Source organism: Dipodomys merriami, unplaced genomic scaffold (genome assembly GCF_024711535.1).
Source record: "Dipodomys merriami isolate MVZ:Mamm:240054 unplaced genomic scaffold, mDipMer1.0.p SCAF_6, whole genome shotgun sequence".
NCBI classification, from domain to species: Eukaryota; Metazoa; Chordata; class Mammalia; order Rodentia; family Heteromyidae; genus Dipodomys; species Dipodomys merriami.
The window spans coordinates 38327717-38348561 of NW_027206179.1; the positions used below are offsets into that span (position 1 = coordinate 38327717).

Consider the following 20845-nt stretch of genomic DNA (forward strand, 5'->3'; position numbering starts at 1 on the left):
TTCATGCATTTTAACAAAGTTTGCCTAAACTTATAAACTATGAACAAAAAAAAAAAAAAATTACAACTTGAGAGTCAAAAAAAAAAAACCTAGGTCAAAAACAAAAATCCAGTTTCATGTGATTTGCAAAGTCATATTGTAAGGGAAAATTTTTTTACACACACACACAAAATCAGACAGCCCAAAATATGAGAAGCACACAAAACCAACTACAATCAGACTATTACAGAAATGCCTGGACATGCAAATAAAATCTAGAAATATCACTGAGATGAAACTTCACATGACAGACAGAGTAGTAGCACACACTTAAAGCTAAAGGCAAGATTTGCATATATACCTGCTTAAAATAGGCCTAAGAGTTGTGCATTTTTTCCCACGAAATGATTAAAAGTTTTCTCAAAGCAAATGAAAGTTTTACAGGATGCTTCAAAATGGCACACGACATGCAGAGTTGAACAATCTGATGCTGGGGGGGTTTTGGGGGGGAGTTCCCCCCTACAAGAAAAGTCACACAAAGACCATCTAGGACAAGCGAAATTCTTGCACAAACACACTCTGACCTCTCAACCATCAGTCGTTTCTTGTGCCTAAGTTGACTGGCCTCCCGGATAGCCTCCCACTTCTGCAAGTCAGCCTCACTGCAGGGACCAGGGGTAAAACTGATGGGAGGAACAGAAGTCCCCAGTGTCCAAGACTGAATCTTGCGAGTCAGCATGTCATCCTTCTTCTGCCGAAAGGACGGAACTAATATTCTACAGCTGGTACTCTTTTCTTTGGGTGGGCGTGTCCTTTCCAGAACACAGAGAAATTTTGCTTGAATTTCCGGAGGCAGAGTCCAGGGTTCAGGAAAAGGGACTGGCTGGTATCTATCGGGGGCCCCAGACAGAGGCACTTCTTTCTTCTGTGCTGGAATTCGGCGAACAATCATATCATCTTTTTCTAAATCTGGAAATACGAGGTCACCCTCTCTACATTGCAAAATTATATCTCGCTCTACAGAATCATCTTGCTCAGAGAACCTTCTGAAGTCTTCAAAAGCTCGGAGAACACAGGGATTTGCATGGAAAGCCCCTGTTTTTCTGACAAAGAAATCATCATTTTCTAAATCAGGGTCCAAGGCTGGCATCTCAAGGTCATCTCTTCTAAAGCCTGGTGCGTGAGGAAGGTTCTTTCTGCGTGTGATGAGCCTTGGGCCAGAAGTGGGATCAATTCTGACATTTGTTTCAGAAGACAAGATGTCATCAGAGTATGTTTGGAGAGCCTGAAGTAATAAAAACTGACTGAAGCACAGAAAAGAAAAACGAAGGGAGAGTCTGATTAAGTATAAGAGAGAAAAGGTAATTAGGAACAGACTAACTAGGCCAGAGGTAAATCATTTTATGCGGAATGGGAAGAACTACTGCTAACAGACAACCTAGCAATTAGTGCTATCATTCATCACTGTCCTGGGTGCTATTTAAAGAAACAAGTACATGGTGCACTTCCCAGAGAGGTGGGTGCTGACAAGGCCTCAAGATCACCCATAGAACTGCTGCCCACTTCCTCCTATATCCCAGGGGCCTCATCCCGCTACTAGAGAAGAAATGATCTTAGAAAGTTTCAGGAGTTGTGCAAAAAAAAAAGAGTACCAAAAAAAAAAAGGTTAAATTGCTCTAAAGTTTTAAAAATAGAACCTGGGGCCTGGCGCTGGTGGCTCACGCCTATAATCCTAGCTACCCAGGAGGCTGAGATGTGAGCATTACAATTCAAAACCAGCCCAGGCAGGAAAGTCTGTGAGACTCTTATCTCCAATTAACCACCAGAAAACCTTAAGTGGCACTGTGGCTCAAGTGGTAGACACTCACCTTGAGCTGAAGAGCTAAGGGACATCACCCAGGCCCAGAGTGCAAGCCCCATGACTGACAAAAAAAAAAAAAAAAAATAGAACCTGGGGAATTTTCTTCACATTCTCCCAGATTTGTCCTTCCCTGTCTCTTCCCTAGAAATTATTTCTTTTCTTTAGATCCACAAATACAACACAACTGTAAAATTAGTAATTCTTCTCAAAAAGCCTATGTTGCACTGGCTTTCTAAAAGAACAGGCACATGTAAATATACATTGCCGGGCAACATTATTTTTTGTACAAGTAAACAACATTGAGTCCTGCGGACTCTGAAGCTTATACTCTCACGCAAAAAGTGGTGTGTTACACGTTACGCTTTGGTACTCAGTCTATCAAGTTAAGGTTCTATGATCCAACACAGTCAGCCTCAGATTAAAGGAGCAGCAGAAGCGGGTGGAGTGGGGAATCTGAGCTCAGATCCCAAGCAGGCAGCTAGCTCATGCAGGCACGGGCACCTGTGCTCAGATGAGGCAGCCCTGGTCCTGCCGGCTGCGTGGGTATCCCGTGACTTTAAGGCCCATTTGGTGGCTAGTTCCAGCAAGAGTGACGGTCTTGGGCGGTTGTCTAACCTACGCTCTGCTTTCTGTATTCTATTAAAAATGATGGAGCTTCTGTCAGAGCCTGATTCCTCTTCCTCTGAGTCTGAATTTCTTCTACCGTGAAGTGACAGGGAGAAAGGAGGAACAGAAGGAGACAAGGAATTGAAGAATGAAACTTCTAAAACCAATTAAGCTATGGCTGCCTACACAGAAACAGGCTTTCTAAGATCCAGATTCTAAGGTGACAAAAGTTTGCTGCTTATACACTCTTTCTGTGTAGCCCAGGCTTAGCCTGGAACTCATGATCCAACTGCCTCAGCCTTGTGGATAATGGGATTTGGTGTGCACCACCATATCAAGCTCTGAAGCTTATTAACGATGTTTATTTCAATTTTAGAAATCTCATAGATGGTCAATGTGAAAGCCTCTATCACTCAATAAAAATGCACATAGAATGCACCAGGCCAAGGTATGGGATGAATTCTGGGAAAACAGAATCATGCATAAAACAAACCTGAATCCCTGAAATTCTTTATACCATGGTTTATAATTCTCCCTTTTTATTCTTTTCCAGCTCACATCTTCTGGGGTCCAACATTTAGGAAGAAACTGATCAAAAGAATTCCCTGGGTTTGGCATGACTGGACTTAGCCTTCGCAGATACAGATCATCCTTGACAATGTTGGGTAGACTTGTGATCCTTTCTTCTTCCTCTTCCAAATAACAAGAGGAGATTGATGTCTCTCGGATTGTTGGCCATTTCTCCACCTTGGTGCCCCAAGTTTTCCTCTGGTGACTGTTCAAAACATCCAACCAGGTTAAGGTAACTGTGTGAGCAATTTGTGACCCAGAACACAAAAAGCATGCATTCTGCCTCACAAAGTTTACACCACAGCAAATGAACACGTGTTTTTATCACCACGGGTCCTAGAACCATTAAAGCAGTACTTTGGTTTAGTTACAGGAATGGCCAGGTACACATGGCCAAGGACACTGAATTGGAAGCTGTGTTAAAAGAAAGGCAAATTCCAAACCAATTGGGTGTTACTTTCTGAATTCCATCAGTAACATGATAGACATTCAGATCTGAGACATATATATTTCTGACAAATCTGTCTCTAACCTCAGTGTGGGTAGCCCAGTGGCCAATGTGTCAGGATAAAATATTTGCAGATAAGAGTTGGAACAGGTAGTTTTTGAGACAAAACTCTCAAGTCTCTTTTTCACTTGGAATCTACGATTGGCTAAGTCATCCGAAATCATGTCAGGCAGCCTTCGTTCATCATCAGTGTCAGAATCACTCTCTGAAGCACACACCTCCTTACAGGAAGTTGGATTTGAAAAACAAGCCTCTGCGCGGCTAATTTGTTGAGAACTAAAAGGATTCTTTTCCTGTCCACTAAGATCAACCAAAAAAAAAAGGAAAACAATAGAAGAAAACACGACATAACTCACAATACACGGTATCAGTCATCCAGCAAACAAAAAACTACCAATAAACTTTCAGCCATGCATCTAAAAGAAGACTTAGAAAATTATACACCAATGCTCTAAAACAGAACAAGTATTTTCGAGGTAAGTATGACTAAAAATAGGGATGAGAGAAAAATTCTCATTGGTGAAATTCATTACTTACAAAATACATTCCAAAAGCTGTTCTTTTTGCCTTATTTCCATACCCCCATCAAATTCACATAGCATATAGAACCCCAAAATCACATCTCATCCCAGTACCTTGAGAATGTTCCATCTGCTTCTGTATAGACCGGGCTTGCCCAGCTCCTTCGGTTATCCTCATTTTTGTCTGGCTTCTTCTTCCTCAAGGGTGCCGGGACATAGGATGCCTGTCTACTTTTGTTGGGTAAAAACCGATTGAATGGTAAAGCACACTTTGGTTCAATAGCCGAAATCCTTCGATAGGACATGTCATCTTTGTTATAGTCCTGCATTCTGAATGTCAATTCTGAATCTGTGTCACTTTCACAACCTAAAATAAATAAATTAATCAATAAGCACAAGAATTTGCTGGGCCCTCCAAATTATTCTCCTAACTGCAAGTCCTCAACAGGTCTGCTTTGTCTCTTTCTCTGGAAAGCCTGTGCTGCTTTTGTGAGCTGTGGGGAATATTTTTAGAAATTTGTCGTGAAGTTGTGATAAGATCCATTAGGAGGAATTTGCTTTGCATGCTGGAGATGCATGCAGTACATTCTTTTGTTGTTGGACATTTGAAGCAGAGAAAGTCCCAGTTCACTGCTGAACCTCTGTTCTTCCCCATTGTCCTTGTCTTTGGGATGTTTCTTAAAATTAGTTCACATGATGAACAAATCTAGCAATCACCATAGATGCTTAAAATAACATACATAAGTAATTCTAGAGAAACTCTCGTTTCAAATGTAGCTATCCAATCTACCTGAGGAGAAAGATAAGACCCAAAAGGAGAAGTAGCCAAGTACCAGTTGTTCACATCTGTAATCCTAGTGTCTCAGGAGGCTGAGATCTGTGGATGGTGATTTCAAAGCCAACCCAGGCAGGAAAGTCCATGAGACTCTGACCACCAATTAACCATAAAAAGCTGCAAGTAGAGGTGTGGCTCAACTGGTAGAGAGCTAGCCTTAAGCAAAAAAAGTTCAGCTCAGGAACTCAGGAATAACACCCATGCCCAGGAATGGAGGGAGGGAGCGAGGGAGGGAGGAAGAGATAAAGGGAGAGAGAAAGGGGGAGAAAAGGGGGGAGGGAAAGAGAGAGGGAGAGAGAGAGAGAGAGAGAGAGAGAGGGAAGGAGAGAGAGAGAGAGAGACAGACAGACAGACAGACAGACAGACAGACAGACAGACAGACAGAGGAGTTAAAGACTAGACTGGGTGCCAGTGGCTCATGCCTATCATACTAACTACTCAGGAAGCTGAGATCTGAGGATTGCAGTTGGAAGCCAGCCTGGGTAGGGAAGGCTATGGGACACATATCTCAAATTAACTGCCAAAAGACCAGAAGTGAAGATGTGGCTCAAGTAGTAGTGTCAACCTTGAGCAAAAATATTAAGGAATAGCACTCAGGCCTTGAGTTTAAGTCCCATCACTGGTGCGAATGTGCACACACATACGTACGCACTCCACACAAAATGCGCAGGGGTTGGAGCAATCCTTATAAAGCAGCCTCCCAAAACAAAACAAGTCCACATGAGAGACAGATACATAGGATCATGTCTGAAGTCCTAAAGGAATCTCAATTCTTATGCCTAAGAATCCAGAACTCATGGCTTCTTCTAATGAATATGGAAATTATATTGAGAACCTTGTACTTTTTTATTCCAAAAGATAAAAACAAACTCAAAAGGAAACCCTTTGCAACCGACTAACCACTCAAGGACAGATACATACAAAGAGCAACATTACTCTTTCAAAAAGAAAGCCAGGCTGTTAAAAACATAGGAAATGAGCAGAGATAATCCTTCAGATCCAGTTGGGATCTGCTGTTCTCTTCTCTGTCTCTTGTGCATTTATTCATACAGTGTACGCTTGTTGCTTGCCTCTCACCAGACTACTCTCTGAGCCACACCATACCCAGCACCTGATTGTAGCCTCTCAGCAAGCTCAGCACCTGCAGGGTTAACCTGAGCTGAGTGTCTTACTCCACCCTCTTGCCTGGCAGGAATGTACAGTAAACAGTACTGGGAATAGCCCACAGGATGTGGTTTGTCATGCAGCTGTGACACAGGGACAAGAGGAGAAGGAAGAAAGAATAGACCAAGAGGATTACAAGTCAGTCTAGTGGGTTTCCTTTGCTTTTTTTTTTTTTTTTTAACCAACTCCTAAAAAGAAGTCATTTCTCTTATTTACAAAAAAAAAAAAAAAAAAATCACCCAGGATTCTTGTCAAAATGAACATATAACATTTTAAAAGTAAACTGTTCAAATTTTGAATCTTTCAAGTTTGAAATTTGTTTTACCCTGGACAGTGCGCTACAGTTTTTATTTACTGTATTATTTTCTCTAGTTTTGTTTTGTTTTTGGTTTGGTTTGGTTTTGTGTCAGTCCTAGAGCTTGAACTGAAGGCCTGGACACTACACTTTAGCTTTTTCAATCATGACTAATATTCTATCACTGAAACTACAGTTTCTCTTCTGGCATTTTGGTAGTTCAGTGGAGACAAGAGTTTCATGTACTATTTTGCCTGGCCTGACTTCAAACCATGATCCTCAGATCTCTGCCTCTAGAATAGCTAGGGTGAGCCACCAGCACAAAACAACCTCCAAACTCTTTTACAAATATTTTCTGGGGACCAGAAAGCGATGTGACTATGGCCCTTGCTTGGGTTACACACACTTGGCCCCCAGCCCAGGTGCCTGAGGACTAGAATCCCATATCACTGCTACAGTCTACTGAATGGCTGAAATCTGCAAAGCCTACACTTTCTCTTATTCTTCATTAACAACATATAAATGTAAACAATGCATATGGTAGCTTCTTTAGTGAATAAAATAGTATGAGGGTTTGAGAATTTCAGTCTCTGTGTTTACAACTTTAATCACACAGATTAATTGTAAACTCAGATTTATTTCCCTAAAGCTGTGGCAATTGTCATTTGTGCTATGAAAATGTCAAGCTTAGAAAGCAAACATCCAACAAATGCAGTACTAATTATAAAAGTTAATGCTTCAACAGGCATTCACACCTTTAAAAACACTATTTAGGTTTCTTTAGGGTATTTGCTGATGTTTGAAGAGTTTTTCATCCTGAAAGTCTTAATAGAAACATTTAAAAATATAATGACATATTTATTAGATGATTTCTTTGTTGCTTTGTATGTCCCTCCCCTACGGTATAACCCCTGCTTTCACTATATTTGATGTTGGTATGATTTGTGGAGGGGAAGGGAAAAAACAAATGGTGTAAATAGGGATTCAGGTGGACTCATTGCAACAATGAGATGTACAAATCGTTATGTTGAAAAACGAACTTTACAACATTTTCGTGGGGGGGGAGGGGGGAACCTGCGCGGGGAGGTTGGGGGAGATGGGAAGGGATGAGAAAATAAAAATTAAATTTAAAATATATATATATAATGATGCCCATAATAAACAAGCAAAGTAAAATCCCTACTATTCAAGCACAGTTCACAAGCAGAATTGACAATTTTCTGATGATGATGGTAGTGAAAGCACAGAAATATCAAGAAAAAAATTATTTCTTTCTGGTGCTAGCAGTCTAAAACCATGGCCATAGGAATGTTAGGTTAGATAAACATTCTGCCACTGAGCTACAACCCTAGCATTTCAACAAATTTTATTTGTGATTTCAATCTACTCAATCTGCTCACCTAGTAGCCATTGAAATAAGACCGATATTAAAATAATTGCTTTGAACAAAGGTTCCCTCGTCTCACTTTTTGTGTTAACAGATTTCTTTCATAAATGCTCTGTCTTGGGTTAGCTCAACAGAAGTCACTATGCTAGCATGTGACCCAATCCATCAAAAGCTTAGAGATAATTATTGAAATAGTTTTTCATTTAATGAGAGCTGAAAAAAAAATAATCTCTTTAGGAATAATAAGGTGGTCAAATAAAGTGGTCAAATCCCATCTAAAATTAGAAGGAAATACATGGAAACTATCTTCAATGTGAGGGAGACAACAATAAAGTAACTAACAATGGATTCCATAAGTCCTTGTTAAAATCCACTGAGAGTTGCAATTTTTGCCAAACTAGCTCTCATTGCATTATTCTACTTTCTCTTATTCCCAACTTTCTCTGACTAGGCAAACCAAACTAAACTGAGAGCCAAAACTGCAACTCACCGTCCCGTCCCCCTCTCAGTGTGATATCTGAGGAGCAGCTGGTCAACGACCTGGAGCCCAAGGAGTCCAAACTCTCAAAGGAATCTTCCCTCTTATGTCTACCTGGAGGAGCCAGAAATTCTCCTCGGTCAGGACACCAGAAATCACTATAGCCACTGTCACGACCACTTCTGTTCAGGCAGCTGGAGTCTTCAAGTGCCTAAGGAGAACATTTGAATGGTGAGTATGTTAGGAGCAGTAGCTCAAGCCTGTAATCTTAGCTAAGTAGGAGGCAGAGATCAGGGGATCTCAGTGTGAGGCAGTCTGGCTAGGTACAGTTCCATGTGCCTATTATACCAGTGATTCAGGAAAGCACAACTAGGAGGATCACATTTCAGGTCAACCTAAGCATAAAAATGGGAGCCTAATTGAGCACCAGTGGCTTATATCTGTCATGGCGGGCTGAGATTGGCAGGCTCAAAGTTCTAAATCAACTCAAGCAGAATTGTCCATGAAACATCATCTCAGCAAAGGAAATCTGGACACTGTGGTATTTTTAAGTCATCCCAACAAACTATGGGAATCTTAAAATAGGGGAGTCACTGTCTAGGAACACACCTAGGAAGGAAGCAAGACCCTACCTCAAAAATAGCCAGCAAAGAATGGGGCTGGGTAAGATCTCAGTGGTGTAACACCTGCCCAGCAACAGTGAAGCCCTTAGTTTAAACTCCAGGACCACCAAAAAAGAAATAAGAATACTGTGTTATCATAAACCTCAAAAAGCCAGAAAATATATCTGGTTCAAAATAACAATAAGAGCATGTTCGATATTACTGAATGGAATAGTACGGTCAAATTTAAGAAAAAATAGTCTAATAAAATACAGTTTATTAAAACATCAAATGGCTAAAGTCAATAATTGTTTATAGTTTTCTGGCCAAATAAACATGAGAGAATCCAGGGAAAAAACCAAAAGTGTTCATTTAGACATCAAAAAAGAGCTTTGTCAGTAATACCATACAATTACAATATTATGCAATATTCTACAATATAATATTTACAGGAAATATTTAGAGTGACTTATGTTCAACAAAACCATAATGTTCATAATGTTAATGTCCTATAAACCCTCACAACTAAGTTTTGTTGTTTTTTTAAAGAGCAAGAACAATGGGTTTATGCATTATGGATTCATTTATTTTCACTAACTACAAAACTGGAATCTGAGGTGCTGGCAGGAAGGTTGCCTTTCTTTTCTTCTTTTCTTTTGGTGCTGGTCCTACTGTTCCTGAGCCTTTCTTTTTCAAGGCTAGTGTCCCACCACTTGAGCCACAGCTCCACTAGAGAAAAGACATTCCTGCCCTGGCTAGCTTTGAACCAAAATTCTTGTATCTCAGCTTCCTGTGAAGCTTGTATTACAGGAGTGAGCTACTAGCACCCAGAATAACTGCCTTTCTTGACAAGTCAATTGAAACACACTCTTTGCTAATATATATAACATTTACTTTCCTTGGATCTAAGTATTTGTTTTGCTCATGTAAGAAATGCAAAAGCTGTTACCAATATGTTTGTAAGTTATACTCAAAATAAGCATTTTTAGTTACTAGTCGTCTGAAATTTAATGGCAACACTTAAGTGAAAGTGCTAATTTTCAAAGCTTAGTTAAGTAAAAATTAGCAGTGTAACTTTTAGGTGAGATTTCCTAAAACAGTTTAAAGAACCTAGGAATTACTAAAAACAAAATATAATATATAAACTGATTCGATCATTGTTCAAATTTTTTAAATCTATGAAAATTAAGTTGGGAGATTCAACAGACTAGGAAGTAAATCACATAATGAATAATAGGGAACAGTTATGAGATTTCCTGAAAATTTTTCAAAGGAAAAGAACTCTTAGGGGACTCACGCTAAATATTTCAAAGTGAGTTATATCTGAAATTTATCTTAAAATGGTTAAGTAAAAATCACAGAACTGAGTGCCAGTGACTCACATCTATAATCCTAGCTACTCAGAAGGCTGAGGTCTAAAGATCATGGTTCAAACCAGTAATAAATGTGAGAAACTGTTATCTCCAGGTTACCCACAAAAAGGCAGAAAGGGGGGAGGTGGGAACACAGCAATAAACCAGCTTGGCACACACACACAAAGCAAACAAGAAAATTTAAATTGAATCAGATCTCGATTGGATTTATTACTTTCTCAACTTTTCTTTATGCGTGATTTTGACATGGGAATAGGGCTGAAAATGTTCTCAATGAAAAATTAGCAGCTGTCTGAGGCACACATCTGACTCACACCAGATCCATCAATTCATGGTTCATATGTTGGGCCAGTGTTTGAAGTACCCATCAGGTCTAGTAGATTTAAGTAAGATTTCACATGCTTTATGTGCCAGGCATCCTGTCATTGGTGTTGACACTGCATCATGAAAATGTCTCTTCTACACCTGCTGTTCCCATGCAGATGGGGAGGCTAAGCCTATGGATGGCACAAACAAAATATGGATCCAAATGTAAGCCGATTACATTAACTCTTTCCAGTATCTTAAATTTATGACCCGCTGAGCTAACAGACAAGATGATTTTTCATATCATAAATGTTAAAAGTGATTAATGGCAGGCCACTTCAGTTGCAAAATAACCCTAGTCTATCCATGGAGCTTCCTTTGGGAACACCTTACATGACAAGTGTCCTAAAATGAGTTCCCTTAAACCTGACTCTAGTATAATAGTGTTTATAAAGGTTTTGTGGTTGTTTTGTGCCATTACTGGGCTTGAACTCAAGGATAGTACGCAGTCCCTTAGCTTTTAAGCTCAAGGCTAATGCTCTATCACCTAAGCTACAGTTCCACTTGTGGCTTTTTGGTGGTTAACTGAACATATGAGTCCCATGGACATTTCTGCCTAGGCTGGCTTTGAACTATAATACTCAGATCTTTTGTCCTGAAAAGCTAGGATTACAAGTATGAGCTACTGGTGCTTGGCAAAAAAAAAAAAAACAAAAAAAACTTAATCACACACACAAGGTATGTGTGTGTGTGTGTGTGTGTGTGTGTGTGTGTGTGTGTGTCCGCGCGCGCGCACACGCCAGGAGGGAGAGAGAGAGAGAGAGAGAGAGAGAGAGAGAGAGAGAGAGAGAGAGAGAGAGAGAGAGAGAGTGTGTGTGTGTGTGTGTGTGTGTGTGTCCACGCGCACGCACCAGTAATGGGGCTTGAGCTTTCACTTAGATCTTTTGCTTAAGGCTAGTTCTCTAGCACTTGAAGCACTCCTCTTCAAAAACCAAGTATTTTTTTTAATCCATAGTTCAGATTAGCTATAGACATTATCTAGTTAAACTAGGAAAGGATGTTAAGCACAAAGATTTTTATTTTAATAAAATTGAAACCAAATCAGTAATATGTTCACACATGTCTCCCATACAAATCCCTACCTGGCAATATTAGAATAGCAGAATCACAAGAGATAGGTTTATTTGTTGGGTGGGTGGGAGGTGAGGAGAGCTTAATCATTCTTTTTTTTCTTTTTTTTTTTTTCCTCCTGGTCCTGGGGCTTGAACTCTGGGCCTCAGCATTGTCCCTGATATTCCTTTGCTCAAAGCTAGCACGGCTTTTTCTGAGTGGTTAGTTGGAAATGAGAATCTCACAAACTTTCCTATCCCCAGGAGGCTTTAAACTTCAATCCTCCAAACTCAGCCTTCTGTTTAGCTAGGATTTCAGGCATAAGCTACCAGTTACCCAGCCCAAAGGTTCTTTCTGCACACTGACCTTGATTCAGGGGACAGTCATGGCCTTTATAAGGTCATTCCTAATACAATCTTTTGTATTGAGATTATTCAGCCTGACTCACAGTTATAAAATGACTCAAAGACCATAAAGAGAACGAGTCCATGAGGCAAAGCCCCACATCATTTTTCCCTAAATGGTTTCCTAGCTGACACCACCATAAAGCAAGGTTCTCCTGGGCCCTGAGTTTACCCTCCTTCAGGGCAGGGTCAGCGAACTCTGATGACTGTGTTCTGTGAGGTTCAGTCACTCACTCAAAGTGAGTGTTTGCTCAACTTCTAGGTCAGAATGCATGTACTGTACTATCTTCTCTCCACCAAGACAAGACTGATACAAAGAATCTATTACAGTGCTGTCAATTCTTTAATTCAAAAAAAGGAAGCTTTTTGGCTCTAGAATCTCATCTCACTACCATATTATCTGTCTAGGATCAGACAAAATGATTTTTTTAAACTTTTAAAGAGAAGGATTGATGTACGGCAGGGGTTATATTCATCATGACCTGAAATTTCTAAGATCCAACTGTAATTATCATTTACATCCTTACAGTGTGTCAGAAATGAATACTGAACATCTTGTTGGCATTTAATCTTCAGAAAAAATCCCCTAAAATAGGCATGGTGGACCTAGTCTATAATCCCAGCCTTCAGGAAACCAAGGCAAGAAAATATCAAGCTTAGAGCAAGCCTGGGCTCCTTAGCAAGACCCTAAAAATATTCATTAACTAATTAATTAATTAAAATAGCAACCACTGTTAATTATATGTTGTTTTGTCATTCTAAATATGTAAGTCTGTGTGTGCTTCTGAGCCTTGTAAATTGGCCCTGAGGAATAAATATCCCCCACAGAGAAATTGGCTTTCACATAGGGTTTCACATGTGAAGATCTGTAAGAACTATGGTCAGTCTGGAACATAGCTCCTCCCAGATAGTCTTTAAGCATTCAAAAGGCTGTTATTTTGATTCCAGGATTTGAAGGAATCAAAATGTATATAGAAACAAGGAGTCTAACATTATCACTGTTTACTTAGCATTCACTACTCTTGAGGAAACAAAATCAGTATCATGTCATTGGAAGGAAGACATGACTCATGACAAGAACATATTAATATGAGGAAACTGAGTAACTTTCATAAATTTGAATAGCCCCCAGAACTGCCTTTTAATTGCAGGTCGAGTTCAGAATGAGTAGAAACAGTTAAGTTATATGGTATGTAATTTCAAGAAGGAAATTAATGTATCATCAAATTACCTAAAACTAAGGGATAAATATCATCATGCATAGCCACTCTTGCCTATAATCCCAGCTACATACTTGGGAAGCAAAGACTTGGGAGGATCCTGGTGCAATGCTAGCCCAGGAAAATAGTTGGTAAGAACCAACCTCATCCAACAATCACGTTGTGGGGAGTACATTTGTGGGAGCATGGAGGTAGGAAAACTGAAGTTCAAGGCTAGTCCTGGCACAAAGCAGGAGGCCCAATCTAAAAAATATCTAATGCAAAAATGGCTAGGGTGTGGTTCAAATGGTAAAGGACAAGCCTAGCAAATGTGAGGCCCTTATTAAAACTTCAGTCCTACACCCCCCCCAAAAAAAGGGGAAAAAAAGGTAGGAAAGGGAGGAGGGGGAGGAAGAGGAGGAGGAGTTGCTATCCATGAAAAAGTGCTCTGGAACAGACTAACTCATTTATTAATTGTAACATCTAAAGCCAGCAAAAATGTAACAATCCTGCCTACCCAGTCCAGTGCAAAAAAAAGATAGTCAAAACTGCCATATTCATTCCAGATGGAAAGAAAGAAGAGAAGACAATGAGAAATTAATATTAGTTACAGTAGTCACCTTATACAAGTGTAATTTCCTTACCTTAGTCAAAGCTTGTCCTAAAAGATTCTCAAATGCTTTCAAATTAAGATAGGGACCATGATAGCAGGGATTACTTTGTGCTTTTCTTCCCAGCCAGTACAAGGTTATCAAAACCTTAAAAAGAAAAAAAATAGCATAAACAACATCAGTTGGTTTAGTAACTAATTCCAGCTTCAAATGCAGGTGATATATATATATATATATATATATATGTACATATGATAACTCATATACTACTTTGTGATTGAAAGGCAGTCTTTTATATTTACTAAAGAACAGTCATTAGAAATCTTAATCATTCTTGCCAGGTTTTCTTGTTTCTGAACAAGTTCTCAGGTCAAAAAGCTCAGACTAGGCACCACTGGCTTATGCCTATAAACCTAGCTACTCAGGAGGCTAAAAATCTGTGGATCACAATTCAAAGACAACCAGGCAGGGCAGTCTATGAGACTCTTATCTTCACTTAGGCAGCCAAACTGGAGTTATGGCTCAAGTGGTAGAATGCTAGCCTTGAGCAAAAAGTTTCAAAGACAGTATTCAGTCTGTAAGTTCAAGCCCCAGTACCAAACCAAAGACAAGAGAGAGGGGTGGGGGAGAGAAATGATGCTTTGGCTCAAAGTGATAAAGTACTAGTCTCGAGCACAAAAGCTCAGGGATAGTGCCCAGTCCCTGAATTCAAGTACCAGGACGGGCACAAAAAAATAACTAAAACCAAAGCTTTCTATTAGACATTCTTCTATCTATATGTTAAACACATTATGAGTCTAGGGTAAACAATGACCTAGACTTCTTAAATATTCAGTGTTTTCCTTTTAAGTCCAACCTGAATGTTTCCTACATGTTCACCTTAAAGTCCTAAAATGAGTTTGCCTTCCCCACAAAGTAAAATAACCCCCAACTTCATAAAGGTCATTTATCATTTTATACCACATGTAAGTGTATTTAGAATTTCTGGCTGGTTGATTCCTAGGCAAAATATTATTTTTAAAAAACATACAAGATACTAAGTATAATTTTTTATCTAATTCTTACAAAAAGGAAAAGAAAAAAATTGGTTTAGTGTTTCATCAAAGTAAATATATCTTACATTTTTCACTCTCCTATCAGTCTCTTCTTGCCTGTAAAGAAAAAGAAAATATCTATTAGGCAATGTCCATGGACTTTCCATTATTAGCTGAAAACTCCTTTTTATTTTAAGGCTCTATGATAAGGTTCCAGAACAAATGATAATTTTTCCATAGCCACTGATACAATTAAATACATTGGTCACTCTCTACCAAAAAAAAAAAAAAAGGTAATTTTTGATGCATTTTATCTATTATAGTCTGACACTTTAAAAAGTAATTCATTGACAGTTTGTTCCAGGAAAATTAGAATGTGTTTGTGACTTTAACTGAGCATCACTGTCCCACAATACTGTGAAATTTGGGAAATTATGTAATCACTTAATCACAATAAAAAAAAATTTAAGTAATTCATTTTAAGCACTGCTTAACCCCAATTGGCAGTTTAAAAACAAAATCAGTCTGTGTTCATGATAGGAAATTTAAGATGCACGAAAAAAATCTTTAAAAGGAGGATAAAAACATTTTGCACTGACTTTTCCTCCCATTGTTCACGAGGGGTATTGTCCAAGTTTCCAAGAGATTCCTGTTCAGAGACCATGACTCCACAGAAGTTGAAAAGCTCAGTTTTTAAAAATATAGCCATGTAAAAAAATAAATAAAAATATAGCCATGTAAACTGAGCTTTTGTTATTTTGTCTCCAATTAAGGAGCAAAAAGCTAGAAGTGAAGGTATGGCTCAAATAGTAGCACACCTGCTTTAAGAGAAAAAAAAGTGTGAGTACAAGTTCAAGCCCCTACCTACCAAAATAACCATGAACCTCCACCTGAAGAAACTGCACAATGTTACAAGACTCATCGAACTCTTGCTTGCCTGTACAATATTTATAGAACAAGCTGAGAGACAGATGTCACCTGATGTTGAAGAGCCAATAGTATGCCATTTGTACAAAGACATAGGTCACATTATGAATGTTTTACATCGTGATACACACACCATCAGTGAACAAATGGCCTCTAGAATGGTTTCTCAGCCTAACCAGAAGTGGTATAAAGAAAAATGTACACCATATACATACATACACATATTCCTTTTTTTTTTTTTGTCAGTCGTGGGGCTTGAACTCTGGGCTTGGCGCTGTCCTTGCGCTCTTCAGCTTAAGGTGAGCGCTCTTCTGCTTGAGCCACAGCGCCACTTCCAGTTTTCTAGTTGTTTATTGGAGGAGATAAGAGTCTAACGGACTTTCCTGCCCAGGCTGGCTTTGAACAATGATACTTAGATCTCAGCCTCTTGAGTAGCTAGGATTATGGGCATGAGCCACCAGTGCCCAGCTACATATTCCTTTTTATAGTACAAACATAAACCAAAATGAACTTAAGAACAAGGTATACCTCCCACTCACTATTTTTTCTTTTTTTCAATCATGGGGCTTTTTTTCCCCCCCAGTCTGGGCCTGGGTGCTGTCCCTAAGCCTTTTAGCTCAAGGCAAGTGCTCTCCCATTTGAGCCACAGTACCACTTCCAGTTTTCTGGTGGTTATTTGGAGATAAGAGTCTCACGGACTTTCCTGCCCAGGCTGGCTTTGAACTACAATAATCAGATCTCAGCCTCCTAAGTAGCTAGGAATACATGTGTGAGCCATCAGCACCTGGCTTACCTCCTACTCACTCTCTAAAAGCATCTCACCAATAAAATTCACCAACTCTCACACTAGTGGGAAGTATGTAAATTTGTACATTTATATTCTTATCTCACTTGTATCTATTTAAGCTAAATATATTCATATTCTATGACCCAGGAATTCTATTCCTAGGTAAGGGGCTGCCAGCAGTGCTTATCTTTGTTTAGCTAGTCATAAACAAGAATATTTATAGCAACATTTAGATTAATACAAAAATCTGGATCATGTGCATAAGTCTGGAACAGTGGGAATGATTATGGAATATGTACATGATTAAATATAATAGAGCAAAAATGAGGATGAGCAACCTACAACTACATTCAACCATATGGTTCAGTCTCAGAAATGATGAGTAAAAAGAAAAGCTAAGCACAAGAGTACAGATTATATGAATGAAATGAAAGAAAGTATAAAAACATGCAAAACAAAGATGAGCTACAAATGAGGACAGCGATTATCTTTGTGGGAGAGAATCATAGATAGAAATCATGGGCATGCTAATCATTTGTATTTTTATCTAGAAGCTGGCTAACCTAACTCTGTTCAGTTCCTAAATAAATCTTTGAATTTTACATTTTTAAGTTTGTGATTTACAAAGTATTATATGTACTCTATAATCTATTATATAACATATTATATAATAGTACATATCAATAATTAGTATACATTATGTATAGTATGTGATATATTATATATAAATACATATACATATGTATATGTGTAAATATATAAATATGCATATTTGTACATGAATATGAATACATGTAAATATATTAATGTAAAGTTCATATAGGTTATCTATATTATATATGTCATATATATTATACATACTATAATTCAAAAAAGTAAAAATTTCACATGCAAAGGATTTCTTCAGTCAAAACTTATCTTCAGTAAAATGAAATCATCTTGTAAAACTTAATAGTTTTATTTTAGAAGTCATAAATCACACAGAAACTGACAATGATAAATAAGAGTGGTTAGATTAACAATCAACATATGTACCATAATATCAAGTTGCCTTAAACACACACACAAAAATCAATATTCAGTACAAAGCTGTACTGGTCCCACTTTCATAAGAACCTGAAATAGGACTTATTAATAAAGAAGCTCTCTTGAATCCCTGAGCTCCTTTCCACCACCCTCAATAAAGGCCAACACACTATCCTCTTTTGGTATCATGATATAGCAATCATTGGAAATACAAGCCTATTCTGTTAGACACAAGAGCAGTGACCTTGCCATTATTGCCCTTCATTCACTTTACATTCCCTTCTAAATATGAGCATTTACAACGTGCTTTTTGGACATGGTGATATATCAGCCAGCCAAATGAGTGCCCTATCACTCAAACATGACGTCAAGAATTCAAGTGGTCAATGATTTGTGGGAATAAAGAGCACTCTCCTCTCCTTTCTCTCTCTGCCTCTCACTCCTCCCTGTCTCCCTCCGTCTCTCACTTTTGTTCTCCTCGTCTCCCTGTCTTTCTCTCTCTGTCTCTGTCTCTCTGTCTCTCTCTCTCTCATCTCTCTGTCTCTATCTGTCTCTCTGTCTCTGTCTCTTTCTCAACATCACTGCTTGAAGTCAGGAAATAGGCAGCAACTGACCTGGAATAGCCAGCCACAGGGCACAACCCCAAGTCCTTTTAAATAGAACAGACCTGCGGGTAACAAGAGCTCTAGGAGCCTGCCAAGCTACTGCACAATCCATCAGAACCAAAAATAAGGCAGTGTATCTCCAAAGTTGAGTAACTCACTCAAAGCACATGTGTCCCTACTGGATAGGGCATAATACCATGCTTAACAAGCCAGGTAAGCGGGTGCCTGGTGCCTCACACCTGTAATCCTAGCTGAGATCTGAGGATAGCAGTTTGAAGCCAGCTTGGATAGGAAAGTCCATTAGACTCTTTTCTCCAAATAACCACCAGAAAACTGAAAGTGGTACTACGTTGCTCAAAGTGATAGAGTGCTAGCTAGCCCAGGCAAAGTGTCCAGGCCCTGACTTCAAGCACCACAACCAACCCCGTCTTACATACACACTCAAAAGCCAGGCAGTTGGAGTCAAATTTGGTTCCCCACTGCCTGTATTAATTTGTGTGATTTCCTTGACACTCAAAGCTTCAACTTCTTTCTGGTAAATTGTGAAAGTAAGGATAAATTGTTCCAGATTAGGAAGAATTGTCCTTAAAGTCGCTAGTTTACAGTGATCTGCTGATGAACATTCATCAGTACAGACTGAGAACCAGTCCCTCCTATGCCCACTCTGCCCCATGACCCCCACTGTGCTAATGCTAAATGCAGAAACTGTCATCAAAACCTACCTGCCTACAACTCCCTCACTCCATCCTGCCCCATTTTCTTTTTGCTTTTATATTTATAACCATTTATTACAGGCACATTCGGGGGGTCGGGGGAGGTTGCTTTGTTTTTTGTTTTGTCTTTTGTACCAAAAATCCAAAAAGGTTTCTGTTCTGGTCTACTGCTATATCCCAAGAGACTTATGACAGGGTTTACCCACTCAGGTCATATAAAAACATTCATTTACAATGCCTAATAACATGGCACACAAATGTTCTCAAACATTGGTTGGATACATATATCTGACTTACACAAACCTAAGTTGGGGGAGAAAGCCTAAAATGATTTAAGAAAAACAAAACAAAGAAAATACAGAAGATCTTCAAAAATCACATACCATCCAAATAAACCATTAATTTGCATTTGCTTTCTAAACATATATCCAATTTTAACTAGGATAATACGTTGATATTCATAATAGGCTGCTTTAAAGCTGTTATCTTTAAAATTGCAATAAAGTACTCCTTTTAATCATATAACAATGAGTTAAAAATGAGTAAGACAGATACAAAAACAAAGGCCAGTTTAAAGAAAGTAAGCAGAAAACTTAAATGCTACTCTCTCATGCAAAAGACCAGAGAATCTATACCTGCATCAAACCCCAAATACACTGTTAAAATGGATAGGTCAATAGTATTCAAAAATAATAGGGAAGAAAAACTATCCTGAATACTCCGACAACCCTTATTCTAACATTTTTGGATCATACTCAAACATTTAAATCCAATGCTTCATTGCGAATGCCAAAAACCCAATACAGTTTAAGTATTCCATGCTACTAATTGAATACTGTAGTTTTAGTCATTCTTTTACCTCCTGACAAAAGAACAAAGATACATGCCCTTCACTCACCAGCCGTCACCACCCGATCCTTACAGCTCTTCGGTATTCATAACCAGAAATTCTAAGGTTGAATCTCCTTATTTCACTCAAGAGATTTAAAAATACTCATGTGAGTGTATCAAGAAGTCATTTCTAACAAAAGGTCCAGGGAAATCACGCCGATGCCAACTCTCTTTAAGGGATGTTACGCCAGGTCCTGCCATGAGGAGGCAGCTCGCCAAGAGAGCTCTGGGCTCTGTCCTCCACTTTGACCAGCTACAAGAACCTGCTCATATGACTCCATTTTCCCTAGCCTGGACTCCACTGAGAGATTTTAAATGTGTGTAACCTACACTGAACAAATAAACAAGCCATTTCAAGACTATCCCTAATTATTCCCCTCAGCCAAACCATTGGGGGAACAGGCAGTGGCCAAAAGAATCAACTTCTCCCCTGACATACAAACTTTTTCCCACTCAGAAGAGGCATTTCTGAGGAACATAATTTGGGCCGCTCTCTATTATCCTTTCTCTGGCCACAGAAGGCTTTAAATAAGTATCAGAAAATATTTCTAGAGTAGGGTCCAACAAAGGTCAATCTAAGTATGTGGTAGTACATTGATTGTCCAATTTGCCCATGTTAGCACGTTTTAAACCAGCCCATGGCACCCATTCTCAGAGTATCAGAGTCTGCTTAGGCCAAATACCCTTTAATTCTTCCAAAAGATCAACATCTAAGAAAAAAATATGTCTAAAGACCCCAAACCTTCTCTCCCTCATTTCTGACAGCACAGAGTGAGAACAAAGTGTCATGAACGAGACGATACTTTACCAGTATATGCCAGTCAGCTGCGTTGTACCAACACATTTCCAAAATCTTCTTTCATATAGTCAACTCTGAGCAATTACACAGCACCCTCCACAACCTTTCCTGCTCGCCTGTGCGGGCTACAGTGAGCTGGAGCTTTCCTGACAGATACATGGCTTTATCCCAGAGCCAACCACAGACCTGGCAAAGACAGCCACGCATGTAAATGTTCTTAAATTACCTAAATCCACACACAGAGCTAGCTTACC

At 39.0% G+C, this 20845-nt stretch overlaps 1 protein-coding gene across 10 annotated transcripts in view; it reads right to left on the bottom strand.

Moving 5' to 3' along the window:
• Positions 1 to 20845, bottom strand: part of LOC138814051 (LIM domain only protein 7-like) — a 193392-nt gene that overhangs the window by 49397 nt on the left and 123150 nt on the right. For 4 of the 10 annotated variants that reach the window (XM_070002830.1, XM_070002831.1, XM_070002828.1 and 1 more), the window contains exons 5-11: positions 14930 to 14960; positions 13843 to 13956; positions 8217 to 8415; positions 4160 to 4412; positions 2940 to 3221; positions 2342 to 2539; positions 564 to 1283 (exon numbers count right to left, since the gene is read on the bottom strand). In XM_070002830.1, coding sequence (XP_069858931.1) covers positions 564 to 1283; positions 2342 to 2539; positions 2940 to 3221; positions 4160 to 4412; positions 8217 to 8415; positions 13843 to 13956; positions 14930 to 14960 — 1797 coding nt within the window. The remainder of the gene's footprint in view (positions 1 to 563; positions 1284 to 2341; positions 2540 to 2939; positions 3222 to 4159; positions 4413 to 8216; positions 8416 to 13842; positions 13957 to 14929; positions 14961 to 20845) is intronic. The other 6 variants (XM_070002834.1, XM_070002838.1, XM_070002837.1 and 3 more) reach the window with 4 other exon arrangements.